The following is a 20,277-nucleotide window of genomic DNA, read 5'->3' as shown; positions in this document are numbered from 1 at the left end:
AAAAAATTAACCAACGAGAAAGTGACACGTGGATTAAAACCGGCTATAATGAGTTAGGTGACCTGCTAGGGTTGCTGTGAGAGAATAAATAGCAAACTTAGGATTATTCAGGGTTAATCAAAAGGTTGGATTATTTTGAGAGAACGAGACAAAGGTTGGATTATTCATGTGAAATAATCCACTCAAATTTAACAAATAAGTTTTGCTTGAGTTTGTTCGCAAGTATTTAATTTCGTGAACACATCAGCTCATTTACACTCGTAACCACATACTGTATGATGGTAAAAGTTAATGAGATTGCTCTAGTTTCTCAATGGGAAACAAATAAAAAATTGTTTACTGGGGGGTTAAATTTGTAAAATTTCAAACATAATAGATTTCTGGTAAAACGATTACTTGTATTGCTAATGGATAATTAAAAAAATAAGGCAACATTACAATAATTGACACTAAATTTGTGAAGTTTTGCAATTAATGACATCAACTTATAAGACTCTAAGGCTTCTTCTATTCAGCTTAATTTAAGTTCAGTTTAGTCAATCGAAACAAGCCCCGTGTAATTTTGCCTTTTTTGATTTTGCAATTTCAGAAACAAACAGAGAAACTTGAAATCTGTCAAAACTCAAATTTGCTTCAAATGACAAGGGGAATTATCAAATTATGAAATTATTAAGAGCATAAACTCAACACATATCTTGTTCAATATTTCAATCTACACCAACAATGTCACCAGCAGCAACAGCAGCTGCAGTAGGAGCAACAACACCAAAGTTATCACTCACCCATTCTCACTACCCTCAAACAATCTCTCTCCTCCCACCCTCCTTTCTTTCCTGCCTCTACTCTTCACATCCAAACTCTCTTAAACCCCTCAATTCTTTCTCCTCCCATGTCTTCTGTCATGCCTTTCCTTCTCATTCCCAAAACTTCCAATTTGCAACCTCGAATTTCAACGAAGAAGATGAAGATGAAGAAGAAGAACAGGTAATTGGAGATTGTTTAATTTTCGAAGATGGGGTTTTTGAGGACCCATATCTTGAAGAGGAACTAAACCCTCAAATTTCTTCAGTTTCTGAAACTACCCAGAAACCCAAATCAAGGCAAAAGCAAGCAGAAGTTATTGAACCCCAGAATTTAATCCCAGAAAAATGGAATTCAATTGTGGAAGAAATCAATTTGACCAAGAAAGAAAGGAGGAAAATTGCGCAGGAAATGGAATTTGGGCAGAAAGTTGTGAAGAGGAAGATGATTAATGTGAATATGCAGGAGTATTTGAGGTTAAGAGAGGAGAAATTGTCTCAATTGAACCCTGTTGTTCTTGATGACCCACCTGCGTTTCGTGCCGAAAATGAGGGAAAAGATGATGATGATGATGATGATGGTGTTGCGAAGTATAGTAGAGAGACTGTTGTTTCTAGGGTTGAACCGAAGAATCCGAGATGGGCTGTTTATGGTCGTGGATTGGATGATATTACAGAGTTCTTCAACAGTGGCAACTATCAGCCTAGTGAAAAATCTGATGGTAGTACTGGCTTTCTTCTCTCATCTTTGTAATACATTATTACTCGTATTATATTATGTTTAGGTCGTGTATGCAACGGGTGTATAAGATATACATGTTTAGTCACGACAAATCATATATGAAGTAAAAGTTACCCCTTTTTGTAGATTATACATATTATTTGGACTTTAACTTTACTTATTACATGTAGTTCTGCAGTATGTAATTTCGAAATTGCTAGGAAATGAAATTTGTTTAATTGTTTAAACAACATACTATGGAATTTAGTTTACCAGTATTTTAAGACGATGGTAGTTAAATTATTTTGGGGAATGTTATGAGAAAAGGAACTAGGATAACATTGATGTTGTGGGCTGTCATGTTTCTATCTCAAGATTATCTAAGTTTCATGTAATATAACAATTTAAAAGTTGTATTTTATTCTGTAAAAAACAGTTGCATTAACATGGAAAGTCCTGAAGTTTATCTTTTTATGTTATTGTAAATGTAGGACGTCAAGGTCAAGTGTTGTTTACAAAGGAAGAGAAGGCTCTAATGAATGCAAGGAGACCTAGACTTGCAGTTGCTACCTCTGTAAGCTCTTCACTTCCTATTAGTTAATTTTGTTAACAAAGAGTTGTATCAAGCAACCAACAGAGTGTAAAATTGGCCAGTGCTTTCTCAGATGTTGCTTGATGTTTTTTGTTCACTGGGCTTATAAACACTAAGATGGAATGAGACTTCTTTGATTGCATTGTTAAACTAGTAATCATTGTGATCACAATTTAACAATTGGTGATGGTTCATGAATACTAGTATGTTTACTGTTCTCGCCATTTCCAATAATGAGGGGGAATTTTTTATTATGCAGCAAAAATGGCTGCCTCTGCATACTCTTGCCGCATCTGGAGAATTTTATCTTGTGAACGCTTTGTTAAAACATGATGTTGATATCAATGCTGCTGATCAGGTTAGGCTCACAGCTGTATTAATGCTGCAACCCTTCATCAATCATCATTATCTTGCATTCATGTATGGTGCCTTTCACTTTTCTTAACTTCCTATTCTGATGTTGGTCTGTCAATTTCTTTTGCCAGGACGGCTTAACTGCACTTCATAAAGCAATAACTTGTAAAAAGCAGGCTATAATAAATTATTTGCTGAGAGAATCGGCTGATCCTTTTGCTCATGACAAGGTGAGAAGAAAGTTTCTTCCATCTTTTATACTCTCCAATCCCGATGTTTTGAAGCTTTGGGTTTGAGTTTGTGCCATCGAATTGTATATTTTTCTGCATTGTTGTAGCTGCCTTTCATATATGGAGCCTTGGATATGGGGCAGGCTTAGTGGCACTAATTTTGTTGATTTGATCAGTTGCAAGCCTTCCTGTAGGAAAAAAAAAAGTGCACGGCACAATAAGGCCCAAAGGGTCCTGATTTCCATGAGCCAAGGTGATAAATGGAGTCATGAATATATGTGTCATGTTTTTGACGTTCAAAGTTTTGCAAGGATGTTTAATCATTGATTCACCTTATGACTGCAAACAAGATGTTCTCTTTTTTCAACACATGACTTAGTTTTTTAATAATCGAAGAAGGAAATGAACTGAAGAGAAATTTGGTTACATGGGCTGTTTTGGTGCACTGAGGTACACATGTTAGCTCATGAGCCACATAGGTCCATGCCTCTGTGAGAGCATGCCCAAGTAGGGCTTCTTCTGTACACCCAGTTGAATCATGCCCATGGTACATAAACACTCATTTTCTGCTTATTTGGGAGTTCAATGAACAATTGTGCTAAGCTTTAGGTTTACAAATACATCTGAGTGCTATAATAGAAATTGACATGCACAAGAGTGCTTGAGGACGACTTGAAGTGTGTTATAATGAAAAACTGAGAAAAGGCATAGACCATTGAATGTTATCTGTCGTAAACATATCTGACAGGCTGACACATATCTTCTTATATCACTCCAAAAACTTTTGAAAGTAAATCCATGATTAGTAGAAGAACAAGAGCTGGCTGGAGATCTGATGATCAATTCACTTCAGTGCTGTTTCTTAACTTTATACTGTGTCTATTTACTGTCTCACTGTCTGTCCTTCAATTTAGATCCAGACATTCAAAGTATGTGAACTGTTAAGCGTCCAAGGTTTCCATATGGTATAATGATTGATGAATTGACAGATTGTTTGTAGTTTTTGCTTAATAGCTACCAGTATATTTTCCTTCTTGTGATCATCTGGTATGTTTTACTGATGCTTGCAGGATGGGGCAACTTTGATGCATTACGCTGTTCGAACCGCATCAAGTCAGGTTATTAAAACACTGTTGCTGCACAATGTCGACATTAACCTCCAAGACAATGTATGAGCCTTCATTTCTGCCTGTTGATGACTTTTTATTTATTAAACTTCTGAAATAATTTATTGAATATGCTATTATTCTTTCCTTTTAAAGGATGGGTGGACACCATTGCATCTTGCTGTTCAGGCTCGAAGAACAGATGTTGTGAGGCTCCTCTTAATGAAAGGAGCAGATAAGACACTAAAGAACAAGGCAAGTTTTTAATACTTTTCGATGTTAATTATTACTGGCATTGTTTCTGAGAATTTATAAGTGTATTGAATTATTAGGTGATTTGTTTTTTAGTGTATGCACTTGAAGAATACTTGGTATTGTCTAATTTATTCAAGTGCTTTGATTCCTGACTTTCCTTCATAAAATGCATCAAGAAAGTGGGTGTGGGAATATATGTGGACATAATTAATTCCCAAATTAATTATGGCTAATTTAAGAAGGATTAATTTAAGAGGAGAGAAAATGATGGCATGCAGAATGGTAGGATGAAAGCAAATGTTTCGTTGTTTTCTTTAGTAATAGAATCTATTTAGAGCATGTAAGACCTTATAAATTGTTTAGGTTGTAATGCAGTTATGAAGTAATTCATTCATTGTAATTCACATCAAAAGTTTAGAAAAGTTTATTTTCTTACAATTATTATTTTCTTCATAGTGGTTATTTGTCTATCCCAAAATATTATTTATCTTTGTGAGGTATCGGTTTCATATTATCTAGTAGAAGTCACATTTCCGCTGCAAAAGCTCTACTAGATAATATGACTTCTACTAGATAATATGAAACCGATACCTCACAAAGATAAATAATATTTTGGGATAGACAAATAACCACTATGAAGAAAATAATAATTGTAAGAAAATAAACTTTTCTAAACTTTTGATGTGAATTACAATGAATGAATTACTTCATAACTGCATTACAACCTAAACAATTTATAAGGTCTTACATGCTCTAAATAGATTCTATTACTAAAGAAAACAACGAAACATTTGCTTTCATCCTACCATTCTGCATGCCATCATTTTCTCTCCTCTTAAATTAATCCTTCTTAAATTAGCCATAATTAATTTAGGAATTAATTATGTCCACATATATTCCCACAATTCTCCACCTCGTTCATAATTTGAAAAACATTCAAATTTTGGACGAAAAAATTGCGTAATATGTATCCGGTTGCACCATTTTTACGATGACTGCCTACGTACCCTTAACCGGGATCAAACCAATCGTAGTTCCATTTATTTCTCCATGTAATGTCTAACATGGGACAATGTTAAGCAATTCCAAACAGTATTGGAACTTGCTTCCTGACATAACTTTGGTTAACATGTCTGCAGGGTTCTCATTTGTATGCACCTTCATAAGAGAAATACTACCTTCCTCTATGATATCCCGCACAAAATGATACCTGACATCTATATGTTTGGTACGAGCATGATGAACCTGGTTCTTGGCCAAGTGAATAGCACTTTGGCTGTCACAATTTAGATTCACATTATCTAGCTTTAACCCCAAATCATCTAGAAGTTCCCGCAACCACAATGCTTCCTTAACTCCTTTTGCCATAGCCATATACTCGGCTTCTGTCGTAGATAGAGCCACCATAGCTTGTAACATTGATCGCCAACTAACTGGAGCACCATGTATTTTAAACACATAACCAGTAGTAGATCGTCTTCTATCTAGATCACCAGCATAATCTGAGTCAACAAAGCCACTTATTTGACATGTATCTCCACCAAAGCATAAACCTGTGTCAATGGTACCTTTTAAATACCGTAATATCCATTTCACTGCTTCCCAATGTGCTTTACTTGGGTTCGCCATGAACCTACTAACAACACTGACTGCTTGTGAATAATCTGGACGTGTACACACCATGGCGTACATCAAACTACCAACTGCACTAGCATAAGGTACATTATCCATGTATGCCTTATCTTCCGCTGTAGTAGGAGATTGTTTACCAGAGAGCCTAAAATGTGGAGCCAATGGAGTCACCACTGACTTAGCACCTTTCATTCCAAACCTTTCTATAACCCGCTCAATGTAGCCTTTTTGGCTCAAGAACAATTTCCGGCTTGATCTCTCTCTTCTAATCTCCATACCCAGTATTTTATTTGCAGCGCCCAAGTCTTTAGTCTCGAACTCTTCACCGAGTTGAGTTTTTAACCTATCTATCTCCACCTTGCTTTTTGAAGCAATAAGCATGTCGTCTACATACAATAGGAGGTAAATATAATCACCTCCATTAAGTTTGCGAATGTATACACAACAATCGTAAATACTTCTAGAAAATCCTTGTTTTAACATAAAAGAATCGAATCGCTTGTACCATTGTCGAGGAGATTGCTTTAATCCATAAAGTGATTTCCTCAAGCGACATACCTGATTCTCTTTACCCTCAACCTTAAATCCCTCAGGTTGATACATATAAATTTCCTCATCCAAGTCACCGTGTAAGAAGGCTGTCTTCACATCGAGTTGTTCCAGCTCAAGATTTCCATGAGCTACAAGACTCGGTAGCACCCGAATAGAAGTATGCTTTACCACTGGAGAAAATATCTCATTGTAATCAACACCTTCTTTCTGTGCAAATCCCTTGGGCACTAACCTAGCCTTATACCTTATTCTATCTAACTTGGAAGGATCCTCTTTTCTTTTATACACCCACTTACAACCTATAGCAGTCTTTCCCACGGGCAATGGGACTACTTCCCATGTCTTGTTTTTATGAAGAGATTGCATCTCTTCTTCCATAGCAACCAACCAACTATCGCTATCCTTGTCTTTGACAGCTTGTTTGAAGGTGACCGGCTCATCATCCTTCACTGAGAATGCATATTCTACCAAGTTTACCTGCCCGTAATGTCTCAGAAGTTCGTCTGACCCAAACTTCTGAACTAATTTATAATTTCTCTTTGGCTTAGTGGATGCCAAAGAATCCTGCTGCTGCTGTTGTAGTACATGTGCATTTTCCTGCTGAATCTCCTCATGATCCAGATCATCCTCCTCGTCATCTTGAGAAACACCAAGATGCTCCACCTGAACATGACTAGAATCTTGTTGGTTTCTAGATTCTATCTCCACCACTTGAGTATTTGTATTCATACCGACATCACCATCATTAGGCACCATAGCTTTCGATAAAGCTACCATAGATCTTTCATCAAAGGTCACATCCCTGCTAATTACAAATTTAGAATCTTCTACACTCCAAAGACGATAGCCTTGAACCCCTTTTGGATACCCCAAAAAGATTGCTTTCTTGGCTCTTTCATCAAGCTTATTATTCTTAACATGATAATAAGCCGTGCACCCAAAGACTCTAAGTCTCGTGTAATCTGCATTTTCCCCTGAAAAGGCGTGTCACCATCTAAATAAGAATGTGGGGATCGATTTACTATATAACAAGCTGTAGCAACCGACTCCGCCCACCATTCTTTGCCTAATCCAGAATTAGAGCGCATACACCTTGCCTTCTCAAGTAGTGTACGATTCAGTCTTTCCGCGACTCCGTTCTGTTGTGGTGTGTCTCTGACCGTCCAGTGTCTCACAATGCCTTCCTGATCACAAAACTCCTTGAAAGCTCCTTCTGTGTATTCGGTACCATTATCAGACCGTACAGTTTTTAGCTTTCGACCTGTTCTGTTCTCGACCATTGCTCTCCATCGCTTGAAAATGTCAAATACCTCATTCTTATGCTTAAGAAAATAAATCCAAGAATATCTAGAATGATCATCAACAAATGTAACAAAATACTTGGAACCACCTTTGGAAGCAACTTTAGCCGGACCCCAAATATCCGTATGCACATAGTCTAACAATCCTCTGCTCTTGTGCTTGCTTGTAGAGAACTTCACCCTGTGTGCTTTTCCATACACACAATGCTCACAAAATTCCATTTGTGGCTTCTTCATGTTCTTCAACAAACCTTGTCCACTAAGCAATGATAGACCCTTTTCCGACATATGCCCAAGGCGCATGTGCCATATCCTCGTGCATTCTGTTTGGTCTTTACTTCCACTAATTCCAACGGCTAAAACACCTGTTACAGTTGTCCCCAGAAGAGGATAGAGATTACCGTGACGAATTCCCTTCATCACTACCAAGGAACCACGAACAACTTTTAAAACTCTATTCTCCAAGACTATTTTGCAACCATTTTTCTCTAATAACCCAAGAGAAATAAGGTTCTTCCGCAAATCTGGGATATGTCTCACATCCTTCAAGGTTATTATTGTTCCATCATGCATCTTGACTCGTATAGTACCTAACCCAATAGTCTTACAAGCATGATCGTTTCCCATCAAAACAGTACCACCATCCAAACTCTGGTAAGTTGTAAACCACTTCCTGTTTGGGCACATATGGTGTGATGCACTTGAATCAAGCATCCATTTACCGGATATCTCATTGCATTGTTCTGAAACTGAGTAACAATAATCATCCTCGTCATTTGAGACAAAACTAGCTTCTTGTTTTTCATGTTGTTTTCCTTTGGAGTTGTCGTTGTTGTTCTTCTTGAATATTACCTTCTTATTTGGGCAATTAGCTTTAAAATGACCAAGCTCACCTCATTTGAAACATGGCCTTTCCGCAAGAGGTCTAGATTTTGATCTAAACTTTCCTCCCTTGCCTCGCCCTCTTTCATTAGTCCTTCCTCTGTTTGCAAACAAACAATCCCTGAGCTTGTTCGTTATGTTCTCTTCCATTACGAGACATCATTCCGCTTGTAGCAACCTTTCGAAGGTCATCTGCCAAAAGCGATGTTCTAGTCTCATCCATGGTTAGAGTATCCCCCACAAGCATCAATGTTTGAACCAGATTTTCATAGGATTTCGGTAATGAAAGCAATAACATGAGTGCTTGGTCTTCCTCATCTACCTTCACATCAATATCCTTCTAAGTCTGATATAATCCTATCAAACTTATTAATATACTCCCGGATTGAGGTGTCTTCTTCCATCTTGCATGTATACAATTTGGATTTTAAGTAGATCCTATTTGTTAGAGTTTTCGTCATGAAATTAGTCTCTAACTTTGTCCACACGCCAGCAGCTGTTGCTTCTTCATTTACCAAGAATGCAATGTCCCTCTCAAGGCATAAGATTATAGCCGCTCGTGCTTCAAGATCTAATTCTTCCCACTCCTCATCCTTCATGTCCCCGGGTTTTTGTTCTTTTCCCGCCAATGCCTAATGCAACTTTTGTGATACAAGCAAATTTTTCATTTGCATCCTCCAATAGGAAAAATCATTTTTACCATTGAATTTTTCAGTTTCATATTTTCCAACTTTAACCGTTCCACTAGTAGATGCCATTATAATTAATTTCAAAATCAAAAATTGTACCACTTAAGATTTTGACGGCGGCTCTGATACCAATTGTTAGAGCTTTTGCAGCGGAAATGTGACTTCTACTAGATAATATGAAACCGATACCTCACAAAGATAAATAATATTTTGGGATAGACAAATAACCACTATGAAGAAAATAATAATTGTACGAAAATAAATTGTTATATAATGCACCATTTTATTTAGGTTGTAATGCAGTTATGAAGTAATTCATTCATTGTAATTCACATCAAAAGTTTAGAAAAGTTTATTTTCTTACAATTATTATTTTCTTCATAGTGGTTATTTGTCTATCCCAAAATATTATTTATCTTTGTGAGGTATCGGTTTCATATTATCTAGTAGAAGTCACATTTCCGCTGCAAAAGCTCTAACAGTGGGGCTGTATATTCAGGAAGGATACCTCTTTCAACCTTGAGGTGAAAAGTCTGCTCTATCTATGTCATCTGCTTGTTTTCATATTCTGTCCAGTGTCCACATCACCTTAGGGTGGCCCAAGTGAAGAGAAAAAATTTGGGTATTATTCCTATAGTTACACCCTATTACATTTTAAGCCTCTTACTGAGTCTGTGGCGTATTAGGAGAGGCACCTGCACTACACTATCAGAAACTCTTTCAGAGATTACAATTCTGGTGCCAGAGATTCCACTGCATTTCGGCTTCTTTCACTTTTATTTTTATTAAATTAACCCCCCTCTTCATGTGACTACTATATTCTTCGTAATTGGATTTGTCCAAGGTTGAGACAATTCTTTTCTCCAGATTAAGCAATAAATTAGTATCCATTTTCATCATCAAACCAAGCTTCAAAACATCACATCAAACCAAGCTCAGTATGCTATCAGAACCTCAAAACCTCTGGGTTGACTACTTAACTCTCTTCTTCTTAATGAAAGTCAGATTAAATGAAATGTTTAATTCTAAGAACTAGAACATCTTTAATTCAGTAATTCTCTGTTATTTTTTTTCCCCTCATATGAAAAGGAGGATGCCCCCAGTTTCTCATGGTGAGAAACAAATTTTGTTTCTCACATGGCATTTTCATAAATAAATAAACAATTATTTTTTTGTTATAATGTATAATGGTAGAGTATATCGTAGGTATCCCCTCATGTAAATACTATTATATAACAATTTTTTACTCATTATTGTGGAGTATATGATATGTTACATCATTAAACTTATGTAATATGTATGTTAATTTTATATAAATAAAATAAAAGAAGTCGAAATCGGGTGAAATCTCTGTCATCGGAAACAATTTATATCATATATACAGCACCTAACCCTCAAAAATCGTGTTGTTTATTGCTCTATTTAAAGTTCGTGTGGTTGAGCGCACCCAAGTATTAGTTTGTGTTATTCCAGCCAAGTTTGTCTTAAAGAAATAAAATTGAGACCAATGATATCGTACAAGCCTTTAGGTATTTGCATTTCTGTTACATTGAGAATAAAATTTCCAATATAGATCTTATCAATCTTTCTCAACCTTGCCGTATAAATTATTAAACACATTCTCTGTATTCATTTCAGGACAATCTGACTCCTTTGGAGCTTTGCCTGTATTCTGGTAAAGACACCAAGACTTATGAGCTCATTAAGCTATTGAAACAGCTACCTAGGCAACATCGTTGATTGTATATAGAGAACAGATAGAACTCGACATTTAACAAGATTAGCTGCTTGCTGGTAACTTGATGCTGAAGATGTCCACAAACCTTGGCTGAGTTGGATCATGATTTTTGAGGTCAGAACATGTTTCCAATGGCAGGGCTGCTGCCCTAGCCTGGAGGCTGGAGTGATATAAAATTGTATTTACACCTAATAGAGGATTGGTGTAATACATGTAGAAACTGTTCCTGTAATTTTGTTACTTAAACTGTTAATCCTGCTTGATAAATCTATCCCATCCTCTATACATGGTGTGTTATCTTAAGCTTGAAGGTGTTCAATTAGTAATCCGTTTTTTTGATGGTCTTGTTCATATATAATGCCTACTTGGTTTGGGACACGCTAAGGATCTGAGACTGTCAAAAGTTGGTGAGTAGTAATCCATTCATATATAATGCCTACTTGGTTTGGGACACGCTAAGGATTTCAGACTGTCAAAAGTTGGTGAGTAGTAATCCATTACGAGCTTTTAGACCCTTCTCTGTGCTAAGGATTTGAGACAGCTAAGGTTTCAAATAACTCAACTAGATATAAACTTATACAGAGTAAGGGCTTCTTCTCTTTAGGTTAATTTATGTTCAGCTCAGTTCAGTTCCTAATTTCCTTCTCTTATAAACAATTAAGTTTAGTTCAACTCACTTCAATTTAGCTCATCTCAGAAAATGAGAACAGACCTTAATTCATAGTAATCCACTATTGATACTACCGTCTATGAGTGATAGACATTACTGTAACACCCCGTATTTTCTAACCACTATTTTATGTGCATTTCAACCTATTAAACCTATTAATTAATTCAAATCCCAATTTCTAAATTGAAGTAGTATTAATTTAATCATTAAAATCGTGATTGTCATCCCATGCTTTTAAAACTCTAATTATAATATTTTGATAAAGCAATAGAAAACTATTATTTAAAAAGGTTTTATATTTGAGTTTTAATAATTTCAATAATGTTTGACTTGTCTGATTTGATATTCATGCTTAAGCATCAGTTCAGTAAGGGGTTGTTCACTTCAACTTAATTTCAATTCACTTCAGTTCAGCTCCAATCACTTCAGTTGGATTCAGTTTAGTTCAGTTCAGCTCCTAATTTCCTTCTCTCATAAAATATTCATTTCAGCTCTATGCAGTTCAGTTCAGTTTAGCTTCTATCACTTTAGTTCAATTCATTTCAATTTATGTGAACGGGTCTAAGTGCTACAGTTAAATCATATGTAATTTTAATATCTAACTTATTGCGATTGATACGGGTCATCATGGGTGATTCCTTGACTGAAGTGCCAATTTGATAGATATAAAATGATTTTATGGTTTTAAAGACATTTTACGTTCAATCGTATTCATATCGATGAATAGAGTTGTATTAGGTGATTCCGTCAACTCAGTTATCAAATTGTTATTGTTTATAAAGTATTCTTTAATCCTTATATTTATATAACTCATTGTAATGTACTTTTATTTATTTAGGTCATTATAAATGAATAATATTATTGGTTTCGCATTTCGTATGTTGCTTTTCTTTAAATATGAACCTTATATATAGATTTTTGTATCGTGATTTAAAGTATTGTTTTCATTATTACTATTGTAATTGTGATTGATATTATTCTTGAGATATTAATATTTTAATCTATACTTTCGTTTTTAAATGCGTTCATCGCCTCATGTACATTCCTTTCCTAGTCTAGGTTCGGGCCAACTAGAATTTGTTTATGGGTCGGACTTTTCCTTAAAATTGTTATGACTAAATAGATTAAGATAGGCTTGTCTAGTAGCTTCCCTAATCCCATTCATAAGCCTAAAAGTAATCATTCAATCAAGCCCATTTGTGTAGCTTAGGTTAGGATTTATATATGGCAATAAGGGTTTGTTCTTATACGTTTATTTTTAGTTCAGTTCAGTACAGTTTAGCTCTTATAAGTTCAGTTCAGTTCAGCTCCTAATTTCCTTCTCTTATAAAATATTCATTTTAGTTCAGTTCAGCTCTAATAAGTTTCAGTTCAATTCAGTTCAGTTGAGTCAATGAGAACAGCCCCTAAGTCTATTATAGATCATGGAACTTCCGCCGGAAAATATTTTTCCGACAGATCCCATCGAAACTGGTTGTCGGAAAAGCCTTTCTAGGAAAAACGGCATCTTCCGACGGAAATTCCATCGGAAGCACTTTTCCAATAGAATTTCCGACGGAATTCTTTCGCCGAAAGAGGTTTTCCAGGGCCAGAAAAATCCGTCATAAAGTTTCGACGGACCCCAATTCGGTCAGAAAACTCCGACGCATTTTCCGTCGGAAAATGTTTTAAATAAATTAAAAAAAACACGCCGCACCACCACCGGTATGGCGTGTCACCACTAACAACCCCTAACTAACCCTAACCCCAACATCAGACCACCGTTACTACCACCTACATTAGACCACCACCACTCCACTAGCCCAGCCCCTAACTAACCCTAACCCTAAGCCCAGACTGTTAGACCACACGCACTTTCCCCATTCGATCCCTATACCCACCTAAGCCCATATCTGCTAGAAACCTAGCGCCACCCTTTATCAAAGCCTACACTAGTCCCACCTAACCCTCCTCCCTGACCGAACACTACTAACCCAAACCCTGACCATGCTACCACACCACCTAACCCGAAACCATACTACCACCACTCACCCCCTAATCCTAACCTACCCAAATCAAGATCTACCACCCAATTAAACCAAACCCAGATCTATAACCCCTAAAGTTGGACTCCGGTGGCTATCTCATGCTGCTTTTATGGTGGAATTTTAAAATTTGTATTATAAGGAATCGTGGTTTCATGCGTACTTTTACATCTAAAAATGTACACTTTACATTTGTAATTTACAATTATACAAAGAAAAAAATAATATAGGTGGATTTGAACTTCGCAGCGTATAAGGAGGCTAAGTGTAACGCAAAGACAGTTGTTCGCAAAGTAAAAGAAAAGGGTTATCAAGAGGTTTATGAAAAGCTTGACTCCAAGGAGGGAGAAAAAATCATTTATAAGATGGCAAAGAGAAGACAAGAGGCAAAGAATGATATTGGTATGGTGAAGTGTGTCAAAGATAAGAACCAAATGGTCCTAGTACAAGAGGAGGACATCAAGGACAGGTGGAAGGGGGTACTTTGATGAATTGTTTAATAGAAGTGAGTGGTGACATAAGATACCTCTGTGAGTGATGAAGAAATCAATATGCATGGAGTATGTGCGGAAAATTAGGAGAGCAGAGGTGGAGATTGCACTGAAGAAGATGAAGCCTAAGAAGACAATTAGCCCTAATGGTGTACCGATAGAGGTGTGGAGGTGTTTGGGTAAAATTAGTATTGATTGTTTAACAGATCTTTTTAACAAGATATGGAGGGCTAAGGATCCCGCAAGATTAGAGGAAGAGCACCTTGCTCCCGGTTTATAAAAACAAAGGAAATGCTCAAGATTACCCATCCTAAACAAACCACCCCACCACCAACCTAAAACCACCACTGCCGTCGAAAACCACCAACCTCAAACCCAAAAATTAACAAAAAAAAAAAAATTAAACATAAAACATACCTTAATATGGCCGAAGCTTCGAAATTCATCTCGAATTTGGTTTAATACGGCCAAATTCGACCATGAAACCTCTAGATCTAGGGATTTCAAGGTCGAATTTGTCCGTAAAATCAAGAATTTGACCGTAGAGAGGGAAATAAATTCGTGAGAATTTGACCAATAATTTGTTGATGTTCGTGATTTTTGATGGAGAGAGAGAGGAGGACGGAGAGCAGTGGCGTATCCAGGATTTTAACTTAGTGGGTTCGGATTTTTTTAAAAACTAGAGTAACTAACACGTGCGATGTACGCACCATAGCTAGCTAGGTTCGGGGAGCTATTTCAGTTGGGTCATGTGTCACAACTTTAATTGTTGTAGCATTAATTAGTAAGGGAAGATATGAAAATAAATATTTTTACGGTTATAGATGCTCGCATTCTTAAAAGTTAAAAAATACGATTCGTCTTGTGTGTAGCTGACTACACCGTGTGACCGCTTGTAAATGAACCAAGTAAACCCTATAACAGATAATACTGACCGAGTAACCCCTGTTATATACTGACAAATTAGAAGATATAATTACCCAAACACTAGATCATTTTGTCAAATTTAAAAATTCAGTCTAAATTGTGAATAAAATAATATATATCTTAAAGGCATAAATACATTTAAGAAGATAACTTAATTTTTTTTTTTTTTTTTGAAGGGGAGAAGATAACTTTATTAATTCCAATGATATTTCTAGAAAAAAGAAAAAACATGGAGTTAAGGATAATAAAAAAATCGAAAAAGATAAATTCTAAAAACTATTCCACAAAAAAGTAAAATAAAAACAAAAAAATGACAATAGCAAGAGTCGAACACGGACCACAAGGAATTGTAAGGCTTATGTTAAGCACGCTGACCACCAGACCACCACAATCTTAGACTAAATTATGCATGTGCTTTTATTATAACATATTTTTATTTTTTCTTTTAAACTTCTAGATTTTTGGGGCGGATCCAGTGGGTTCAATGAACCCACTTGAACCCAACGTGGATCCGCCACTGACGGAGAGAAGGAGAAAAGGAGTTGAAGAAGACAAGAGAAAGAGGAGGGAGAAGAAGGCCGAGAAAGACAGGGGAGGGAGGAGTAGATGAGAGAGAAAGAGAAGGAGTAGAATCAAAAGGTCCAGAAAAATTGCGCAAAATTACGACTGTTATGACGGTCGTAATAAAATTATTTTTATATATAATATAAGGGTATATAAGGGTGCTCAAACCCTAATTGCACAAGTCGCCGCTTTTCCTCCCACCTCTCTTTTTCTCACGTTCCCTCTTCTTTCTTTCTGTCTCTTCTCTATCTTCCTTTCTCTGTTCTCCGAACTTCTCTTTCTCTCTTCCTCTTTTCTCTTTCCTCCTCCCTTAACCTCTAAACACCGCGCTCCAGCCGTTCTTTCTCCCTTTTCTCTTTAATATTCTCATCCCTTTACTCTCACCATGCTCGCCTTCTTCACCAACGCGCGCTTGACTTATCTAATTTTGGTGTTCATGATATGGTCGAATTCGACCATGAAAATTCCAGATCTGGAGTTTTCATGGTCGAATTTGACCATAGAAACCCTAAAATGAAGAAATATTAAGAAAGGTATGTTGATTTTCTGAAAATGGTGTTTGTTTTTCACATATTTTCGATTTTTGTGGTTTACTTTCGTTTTTGTTGGAATTTTTGTGGGTTTTTTGTAGGTTTTATTTTTGTGAGTTAAATTTTTATGTGATTGTGTGTTCGAATTTTTTGTGGGTTCGAAATTGTGTGATTGTGTGTTCGAATTTTTTGTTGATTTTTTTATTTAATTTTTGTTTTTTTTTGGTTTAATTTTTGTGCGTATTATTTGTGGGTTAAATTATTTTGATAAAATTTATGTTGTTTTTTTGTATGATTTTTGGTTTGATTTTCGTATTTTTGTTCTGTTTTTGTTGGTTTAATCAGTTGTTTGGTTAAATTTCTGGTTTAATTTTTTTTTTTTTATATTTTTCTGGGTTAAGGGTGGGTGGGTGGTGGTGGGTATTGGTGGTTGAAGGTGGGCGAAGGTGATGGTGGGTAGAGGGCAGCGACGACTGCTAGTGGTTGTTTAGGGTGGGCAGTGGTAATGGTTTGGGTGGGATCTGGTGTGGGTGGGTGGTGGGTCAACTTTTACCGACCGCTTATAATGGTTGCTAATTTCAATATTTGCGACCTCTCTATAAAGCGGTCGCAATTATTAATATTTGCGACCGTTTAGAAAACGGTCGTTGCAAATAGTACAAACGGTCGCAAACGGTCGCAATAAATCTGTGACCGTCAAACGGTCGCAATATTATTTATTTGCGACCAAGAGAATAACGAACACAATGTTACAACCGTTGACGGTCGCAATTATATTTTGCGACCAGTTTTGCTATTTTCTTCGACCGTTTGAGGCGGTCGCAATTTGGCCGAATTTTAGTAGTGGCAGAGAGTATGCAGAAAAATCCCGTGTCACGGTGACACGGCAAAGGACACGGCGACACGGCACAGTCCACTGTGGCGCGACACGTGGAGTCGTGTCACGGTGTACAGTATTTCCAGATTTGCGTCCAAATTCACTTTTAACGTAATTAAGCTCAGTATTTTTAAGTGTCATTTCAAGCAATTTAGGTTTATTATTCATTAATCGGGCCCAATTAATAAATAATACAAAATGAATTAAAAAGAGTACGGGCCAAAATACAAATTGGACTATGCTTTGACTAAACATTAGGACTGATCCGCTGACTATTTTGTGAGCTAAGTTTGATTGAACATGGACTTTAAGCACTCCCGGAATTTAATACTTGAACCGCCCAATAATGGCGGTGAAAGGTTGTTCATCATCGGGTTTGGTTTTAGGGAGATATTTTTAGGTGTATACACATGTATATTTGTTGTATTATTTATATATATGCTTCTATGCTTTACACTATACCTAGCTTTGTGTTTCTACAAGTTTTGGAAGGATGCTAGTTACCCCCCACTGATTGTGGAACCTAAATGTAATTTGCAGGTAAAGGGTAGTGTTTGTTTAGTCTGGGCTGAGAGCAGAGTGTTTAATTTGTTCTCTTGTAGTTTTATTGACTTACCTTTGTTATCTTTACATCTCTTTTTGGAATAGTCGGGTTCGAGGTTGTTCAGCTTTGTTGAAAGCTTTATTTGATCATTTGAGCTTTCTTTCTCTTGATTTTTTTTTTCATTTCAGTTATTTATTTTTTTTCCTTTAGAAATTAGTAACCTTTTAGTGTGACATTACCGTTTTGACGTTATTTCCGCTAGCGTCTCGCATTCTGTTTTAGACGGAGTGTTACACATACTACATATTAGGAGGAATTAGGTTTTATTCTTTTTGCGAAGTGTGCAACCACCTATCAATCTCATTAAAAATTACGTTTGATCGAGTTGACAAAAATGAAAATGTTTTCATATATCAGAGCATACGCAGCCAAGCCCGCATGTATTATTCAGTAAAGGTAAGATGATAATTAATCTACCACTATTCCATAAGCTTAAACTAAAACGAAACAAGTACAAGCTCAACAATATTAATTAAATTAATCAACTAAAATGAAACAAGTAATTAGCTAGCCTAATGAAGGACGTTCCGAAGAGTTGTAACCAAATCTGATTCATACTTGTCATAGCCCCTTTCCATCTGCAAAAATGATTATAATAAAAATTCATTAATATCCACAAAAATACTATTGATAAGATTCGATGAAAAAAAAAAAAAAATTAAAGAGAATTAGAAAAGGACGGAATCTTCACCTGTGCTATTATGGTAATATCCAATGCTGTGTTGTTTATTAGTGCAACATTAAAATCAGTAACGGACAAACCATGCTTCTCTGCCTCTGCAAATAACTTTACGAAAATGCCCTTCTGTTTTTCACAACATACTCTTAGGGCATGCTTGGATTGGGGGTAAAACATTAAGGGGGTAATAAAAGTCAAACTTGAAAAAACAAAAGTAATTAGAGGTGGTGTTGTAGGAGACATGGTGCTTATAAATGAAATAAACTAGTTGTGCCATGAGGAAAAGAGAGAGATGGAGGAATTATTACTCTCATATGAGGGTAATAGTTACCCACCCTCCCCCTAGTGTAACTATTACCCCTCAAATGAGGATATTGATTCCTCTTTCTTCACCTCACACCATACCATCACTACATAATCTTCTTACAATCACACCATCACTATCTCCTTCTTCCCTATTTTTACATTCATTTTGTTTAGTTTGACTTTTATTACCCCCTTAGTGTATTACCCCCAATCCAAGCATGCCCTTAGTATAAGCAATTTCCCCATTACTTTTACTTCAACTTCTGGTAATGAAGCACTATTACTAATACCATAACCATAACCATCACCATCATCGCTACCGTTACAATAGTCTTCCACAGTCGACGAAGAAACATTATCATCACTATTGCCATTGTCGGCTTTCAGTTTAGACTTTTTGACAACTACCACAGTCTTCTCTGCAACCTTACTTTCGAGTACCTTTACTTTCTCTTGAAGTTCCTTCATATGTTTGATTGTGGATCCTAACACTGTTGTTTTATCGACCTGTATATAACATCATAACAGTAAATAGATTAATAATAATGGTCAAACGAACATTATCATTAAGAGTAATGGTTTTAAAAAAAAAAAAAAAAAAAAAAGCTCACCTTCTTAAGACCAGGAATCATAGCAGCGAGTGAAATGATCATATGGCTGAGTAATTCCCGCCGTTTCCTCTCGGCGATAATGTGATCTTGGACCTGGCTTGGCTCACGTTTTCTCTTTGAACCAACACACACTGCTTGTTTCTTCGTTTCTTTCTTATATTTTGATGGTTGTCTCTTTTCAACATTAGACGTTACAATGTCATTAATGTTATTATTATTATTATTACTATTACTACTATTATTATTATCATTTTCGTAATCGTTGCTTTCACTAACGTGAGGGGTCGAGAGATATTGATCAATACTATCAAAATCTCCCTCAAGAGAGGCCGTGTTGTTCGTGGTGTTGATAGGATAATAAGGGAAATCGATACCAAGTGTAGCAGCGAGTTGTTCTTCAAAAGTTGGTTCACTTTGCTGATAAGGGTCGTTTATTAAACTCGGATTATTTGGATCCATTTCCATATCCATTTCCTACATCAAACAATTCATACCATCAATTTGTTGATTACAACTAGCATAACATAGACCAATAACAAATAATGAGGATAAAACAAAATACCTACAATATACGTGAGGATCTAAAAATAGATTTTTACATCAGTTGTCATGTATGTTACATTTTTAAAATCATATTAAGTAAAACAAAATGCAGTGTGATTAATATAACATGAGTAGAAATTAGAGGACTTACCAATTCTGCTAACCATGCTTCCATAGTCATCGTTGGAGTCATTATACTGTTTACTCTTCTAGTGATAAAAATGTTCAAATAAGGAAACTTAAAAGATAAAGACTGAAAGAGTGAGTTGGACTTAGTATTTGGGGTTAACCGGTTAAGGGTACCCTAATTTATTTATATAGAGGTAGGTTGTCAAATTTTGTGCTTTTGTCTTATTTGTATGTTTTTTTTTTTTTTTTTTTTTTTTTTTTTTTTTTTTTTTTTTTTTTTTAATATATCTTGCTGGCTAACATGACAACATGTAATTTTACCCTAATAAAATAAGTTTGCATCATTTTTTTATAGAACAATAATGAATTACAAAAATTTGAAGAGATTAGATGGGTTCTTTACTTCTTTTCAATAAACCTCAATTGATCAACTTTTTTATTTCTACGTGTTGACCGGTATTATAGAGCGG

At 36.0% G+C, this 20,277-nt stretch overlaps 2 protein-coding genes across 2 annotated transcripts; one reads left to right on the top strand and one right to left on the bottom strand.

Moving 5' to 3' along the window:
- Nucleotides 1-640: 640 nt before the first annotated feature.
- LOC145601732 (ankyrin repeat domain-containing protein, chloroplastic-like) lies at nucleotides 641-11,155 on the top strand. Its single transcript, XM_081657797.1, has 7 exons — nucleotides 641-1,522; nucleotides 2,013-2,095; nucleotides 2,373-2,471; nucleotides 2,599-2,697; nucleotides 3,768-3,866; nucleotides 3,960-4,058; nucleotides 10,753-11,155. Exons 1-7 carry the CDS (start codon nucleotides 724-726, stop codon nucleotides 10,852-10,854), a joined length of 1,380 nt encoding a protein of 459 aa, XP_081513923.1. The 5' UTR covers nucleotides 641-723; the 3' UTR covers nucleotides 10,855-11,155.
- A 6,896-nt stretch (nucleotides 11,156-18,051) lies between these two features.
- On the bottom strand, nucleotides 18,052-19,853 carry LOC145600662 (transcription factor bHLH18-like). The gene is made up of 5 exons (XM_081656545.1): nucleotides 19,830-19,853; nucleotides 19,136-19,609; nucleotides 18,730-19,031; nucleotides 18,231-18,363; nucleotides 18,052-18,117 (listed from the first exon to the last, which is right to left on the bottom strand). The coding sequence occupies exons 1-5, from the start codon at nucleotides 19,851-19,853 to the stop codon at nucleotides 18,052-18,054; spliced, it is 999 nt and encodes a 332-aa protein (XP_081512671.1).
- Nucleotides 19,854-20,277: the final 424 nt, after the last annotated feature.

Source organism: Chenopodium album, chromosome 21 (assembly GCF_948465745.1).
Source record: "Chenopodium album chromosome 21, dcCheAlbu1.1, whole genome shotgun sequence".
In the NCBI taxonomy this organism is placed as follows: domain Eukaryota; kingdom Viridiplantae; phylum Streptophyta; class Magnoliopsida; order Caryophyllales; family Amaranthaceae; genus Chenopodium; species Chenopodium album.
This window is presented reverse-complemented; position numbering and strand designations above follow the sequence as displayed.